Source organism: Ranitomeya imitator, chromosome 1 (assembly GCF_032444005.1).
Source record: "Ranitomeya imitator isolate aRanImi1 chromosome 1, aRanImi1.pri, whole genome shotgun sequence".
Lineage (NCBI taxonomy): Eukaryota > Metazoa > Chordata > Amphibia > Anura > Dendrobatidae > Ranitomeya > Ranitomeya imitator.
In genome coordinates, this window is record NC_091282.1 from 256,701,859 (window position 1) to 256,707,858 (window position 6,000).

At 39.9% G+C, this 6,000-nt stretch overlaps 1 protein-coding gene across 1 annotated transcript in view; it reads left to right on the forward strand.

The window, feature by feature from the left end:
- DNAH10 (dynein axonemal heavy chain 10) overlaps window positions 1-2,658 on the forward strand; it is a 255,018-nt gene extending 252,360 nt beyond the window's left edge. Inside the window, exons 78-79 of the mRNA XM_069755992.1 lie at window positions 370-515; window positions 2,361-2,658. Coding sequence (XP_069612093.1) covers window positions 370-515; window positions 2,361-2,507 — 293 coding nt within the window. The 3' untranslated portion in view covers window positions 2,508-2,658. The remainder of the gene's footprint in view (window positions 1-369; window positions 516-2,360) is intronic.
- Window positions 2,659-6,000: the final 3,342 nt, after the last annotated feature.

Below are 6,000 nucleotides of genomic sequence, written 5' to 3' on the forward strand. Positions count from 1 at the left end.
AATCCTTATTTTTCACTGCAAAATACAAATAAATTTATATAATTCATACAATGTAATTTTCTGGATTTTATTTTTGATCTTCTATCTCTCAATGTTAAAATTAGCCTACTCTTAAAATTATAGACTGCTCATGTCTTTGTCAGTGGGCAAAATTACAAAATCAGCAAGGGATCATATACTCATTTTCCCCACTGTCCATGAAGATACACTACTCACCATCAAACCTGCCGCGTACTGTTTTTCTTGCATATGTTCTAGCTGCACTCTAAAATCCAGCTGCGGGATATTCTAAGAACAAATATGATTCGATTGTATATATGTATAATCCGATATTTTTCATGACAGTGTTGTGTTTTGTACTTTGTGCAGGATGCTTTATTTCTGGATTATACCTGGAAGGAGCTGACTGGGACATTGAGAAATCCTGTTTAACTAAAAGTAAACCCAAAGTTCTCGTGGTGGAGTTGCCTGTATTGAAGGTTATCCCTATAGAAGCTCATCGGCTCAAGCTACAGGTACATAGTCATACCCAAAATATATTTTTTGCAATGCGTAGGTGTGCATTCACATTGTGGTCATTTAACAAGCAGAACCTAGGATGAAAAGAAAATGAGCAAATACCCTGTAGTAAGTAAATAAATAGTAGTAGTACATTACATAATGAACATAGGGTACTTAGTTAACATTTTTTTGATCAAAAAAATGTAAAAGCCATCCCACCACTACAAGGTGTACCCAATTGGGATGGTACCCGACTCTTGTAGTTCACCTCTCTATGTGTCAGCAGATCTAAAAATAAATAAGCAGAGCAGGACAGGGTCCGGACTGTTCACATTGTCCGTGGAAAGCTATAGTATATAAACAAAATAAGCAGCCCCCCAAAAAGGGAGAGCCACAACCTGTTTGTACAAAGTACATATTCACACAGTAGCTCGGTTTATACTATCACTCTTCATGTTTTGAATATTGAGGTTAAAATTTAGAATGAAACCTTTGCTGTCACAATATACTGGCCCAACACGTAATCAGAAGCACAGAAGTAAGTAAGTAAAACATCCTTGCACACAAAGTCAAACACATAAAAAGTCAAACATTCATATACAAATAAACATGGACAGTAAACTCCTGGTGTTACAGGATTTCGTTATGACTGATAGTATGGGAAGATAAAAAATGGTTAGATACCGTACATTTCTTTTGAGTTCTACAGAGCTGGGGAACCATACTTGTCCATGATGTACGCGTCCTAGCAGGCATCTGCCAGCGCAACAACACTACCTTTCTTCTCTTGATGTGGAAGTGAGTGATGCGGGAGAAGCCCTTTAAACAAATAAAATGAGGCCTAAACTCGCTACATTTTGACTTTTGATTTTTGTGAACCAGTGCTGTCCTTAATTTTCACAGATAACACTTGTACCAATGATAGAGTATGGGGCCATTCACATGTCCAATTTTTTCCTGTGACTAAGTGATCCGCGGAAAATATCGGAGTCGTGCTGGATTTTGATCTTAAGGTTGGATCAAAATAGGCAATGCAAGTCAGTGGGTCCATGAAAAAAATCGGACTGCACTCGGATTACATCCTGTTGGGAAACTAATCCAGAGTTTGGTCTAATTGTCCGTCTCATACTCATCAGACTAAATTTGGGAAAAATGGATGATTACAATCATATTGAATGTTCCTCTGGTGGAATCACAACAGTCATCATCGTTGCCAACCACCGACAAACTGTCGTCGTCTGTAATGAAGTCGCCGTTTCATATTTGCATCTGATATATGTTGAAGAGCAATAACGGCTAAAATCAAGAAAAATCTGTATGGCTGCATCGGTGAAACAGTTATTCTGGAGAAGAATGTTTCTTCAACCACGACTTTTTTCAAATGTGTGTGGACACCTAAAAGCCAAAATTAGTCTATGCCAAGGGATGTTTTGCATTCTCTGGCATTCACTACTATGGGTTTTCAGGCAGATCTTTAGTTTCCAGTCACATTCATACCTTCTCATTGGGCCACCTGTACATCAGCATTGCAGTAAGGGATTACAATGAATTAAGTGCCAAGCTTCATTGTATGGCCTTATGAGTGGCTAGTTAATAAAGTGTTCTGGCTAAACATTCTTACAAACAGCAGGATGGATAGATTCGGGACTTCCTATCACTGGCCCGATAGAGGCAATATGAAAAAAATAAAAAGTATGTTAGGAAGTGTCAACGTATATGCTTGCCCAAGCAATAGGGTATTTCGTTTTAACCCAAGATTTTCATAGACTGTTGTATTACTAGAAATGATGTATTCTACCTCCCGTACAGTGTAACATATTGCTACTTCTACCCATCTTGATTGTTTTATGCTTTTTCAGAATACATTCAGGACCCCGGTTTACACGACGTCCATGAGGAGGAATGCTATGGGAGTTGGTCTGGTGTTCGAGGCAGACCTCTTCACTACCAAACACATCTCCCACTGGGTGCTGCAAGGAGTCTGCCTTACACTTAATTCTGATTAGATTATATTTTGGGGAAAAAAACATAAAAAAGATAATATATTTTCCTGTTAAATGTGTATACATACAAGTCTAAACTTTTTAATAAACAGTAGACTGTAAGTGTATTTTTTTTTACTGTAGTGGATGTTTTCATTAAAGTGGTTATCCGGGACTTTGTTTTTTGTTTCTATGGAGTTAAGAACTTACCGGCAGGTAGGTGCTAACAACCTACCTGTTCTGCCCTGCAACATCTCTCCTGAATCAGGCAGCGATTCTCTGACTTCTTTTTGACTTCATGTCAAGAGAGCAGCTCTTTCTCTTCCACTTTGCTCTGTTGGCAGGGCGTCACTGCCAGGACTGTGAAGTCGTTGTCCATTTGGGTGGAGTCGGTATAAAATGGACCGACTCATAAAATATATAATAAATTGGTACAGTAGTACAATGCAGGGTGTGCTGTAAATGTTTTCATAAGAATTTGGGAAAGTTATGAAATGTTTTATAAATGTCTGTTCGGTTCCTGATGTAGGGATCTCGGCTCTTAGTTGAGATGAATCTGTGCTACACTTTATGTACATGCTCAGTAGTGAGGCCGTGCTGTGGAGTCGGGAATATTGAGGAGTTGGAGGTCTGGCTTGCCTACTCCACAGCTCTGGTCACGGCCGATGTCATGCTGACTGACAAGTAGTTAGACAGAAAGGAGTCGGCTATCAATCAGCATGACGTTGACAGTGATGCCCTGTCTACAGATCAAAGTGGAAGAGAAAGAGCTGCTCTGTGAATGTGACATCGCTGGAAGAAAGCCTTGAGAAAGAACGCCAGAGAGTGTTTAAAATCTGTTGCACTTGATCACACTATGGATTCAAAGAGTTTTTAATTTGTTTAAATAATATCAGAATTTATAAGGAGCTGAAAGTTTCCACTTTTTTTCTGGGCTATCTACATGGGGTCACACGGTTTCCTTGCTCCTGCATGCCTTGAGCCTACTTAGGTGAGACGGTTACCTTTCCTTTACTAGATTGTGGAAACTATACCACCCAAGAGATGATATATCACTACACTATCCTTTGTAATGGTACACTGCTTGGAGATATATTGTAAATTGTACATCATTGTCTTGTACTAAGGGCTCATTCAGATGACCGTGGATCTTAGTCAGATCACAGACTGCAATGCATGAACTGGTGATGGGTCCCCTGATCAGAGCACCACCACGTCATACAAATAACAGGAAGCTGTCATACTTGGCTCAGAAGACCCACGGCCAGTCCATGCTTTCAGGTCTGTATTCGGACCAAGATCCACAGACGTCTGCATGAACCCTAAACTTAATCTTCCAGAACACTAATACCATTTTAACACTTGTTAAAGGGAATCCGTCAATAGGATTAACCTTCATAAACTGTTATATGGGCACGCAGGTCATAGGAAGTTACATAAAATGATACATTGATATCTGTGATTCTATGTTTTATTACATTGAAATCCCCATTTTTCTTAATATGTAAACGAACTGTTAAGGACCTGACACAGATGTCCCTTAGAATAAGCTCTGGAGGCAGATTCTCAATAAACGAGCGTGTTACCAGTGTGATATGTAATGACTGACAGTCTGCTCTCCTGACGTACAAGTCTTACACTCGTAATACCTTCTTTAATTTAAAACAAGCTCAGATTCTTGTGAAGATTTATGTCCGGCCCACAGTCCTGAACAGCTCATGTACAGGTCCTTCTCAAAAAATTAGCATATAGTGTTAAATTTCATTATTTACCATAATGTAATGATTACAATTAAACTTTCATATATTATAGATTCATTATCCACCAACTGAAATTTGTCAGGTCTTTTATTGTTTTAATACTGATGATTTTGGCATACAACTCCTGATAACCCAAAAAACCTGTCTCAATAAATTAGCATATCAAGAAAAGGTTCTCTAAACGACCTATTACCCTAATCTTCTGAATCAACTAATTAACTCTAAACACATGCAAAAGATACCTGAGGCTTTTATAAACTCCCTGCCTGGTTCATTACTCAAAACCCCCATCATGGGTAAGACTAGCGACCTGACAGATGTCAAGAAGGCCATCATTGACACCCTCAAGCAAGAGGGTAAGACCCAGAAAGAAATTTCTCAACAAATAGGCTGTTCCCAGAGTGCTGTATCAAGGCACCTCAATGGTAAGTCTGTTGGAAGGAAACAATGTGGCAGAAAACGCTGTACAACGAGAAGAGGAGACCGGACCCTGAGGAAGATTGTGGAGAAGGACCGATTCCAGACCTTGGGGAACCTGAGGAAGCAGTGGACTGAGTCTGGTGTGGAAACATCCAGAGCCACCGTGCACAGGCGTGTGCAGGAAATGGGCTACAGGTGCCGCATTCCCCAGGTAAAGCCACTTTTGAACCATAAACAGCGGCAGAGGCGCCTGACCTGGGCTACAGAGAAGCAGCACTGGACTGTTGCTAAGTGGTCCCAAGTACTTTTTTCTGATGAAAGCAAATTTTGCATGTCATTCGGAAATCAAGGTTCCAAAGTCTGGAGGAAGACTGGGGAGAAGGAAATGCCAAAATGCCTGAAGTCCAGTGTCAAGTACCCACAGTCAGTGATGGTGTGGGGTGCCATGTCAGCTGCTGGTGTTGGTCCACTGTGTTTCATCAAGGGCAGCTTCCATCGGCTGAAATGCTTTATGGAGATGAAGATTTCATTTTTCAGCACGACCTGGCACCTGCTCACAGTGCCAAAACCACTGGTAAATGGTTTACTGACCATGGTATTACTGTGCTCAATTGGCCTGCCAACTCTCCTGACCTGAACCCCATAGAGAATCTGTGGGATATTGTGAAGAGAAAGTTGAGAGACGCAAGACCCAACACTCTGGATGAGCTTAAGGCCGCTATTGAAGCATCCTGGGCCTCCATAACATCTCAGCAGTGTCACAGGCTGATTGCCTCCATGCCACGCCGCATTGAAGCAGTCATTTCTGCCAAAGGATTCCCGACCAAGTATTGAGTGCATAACTGAACATTATTATTTGTTGTTTTTTTTGTTTGTTATTAAAAAACACTTTTATTTGATTGGATGGGTGAAATATGCTAATTTATTGAGACAGGTTTTTTGGGTTATCAGGAGTTGTATGCCAAAATCATCAGTATTAAAACAATAAAAGACCTGACAAATTTCAGTTGGTGGATAATGAATCTATAATATATGAAAGTTTAATTGTAATCATTACATTATGGTAAATAATGAAATTTAACACTATATGCTAATTTTTTGAGAAGGACCTGTACATATTGAGAAAAATGTGGATTTCTCTGGAATAAGACATCGGATTGGAGATATCAAGATATCATTTTATTTAACTTTTTATGACCTACATGCCCATACACATGGCTTAAGAAGGTTAACCCCACCGACAGATTCCCTTTAATACATTTAGGCCCCGATTCAGCAAAACAATTTTTCGAGAATTCAGACGTTAATTGCTTTGAAAAGTCGCAACGTTTTGGCAC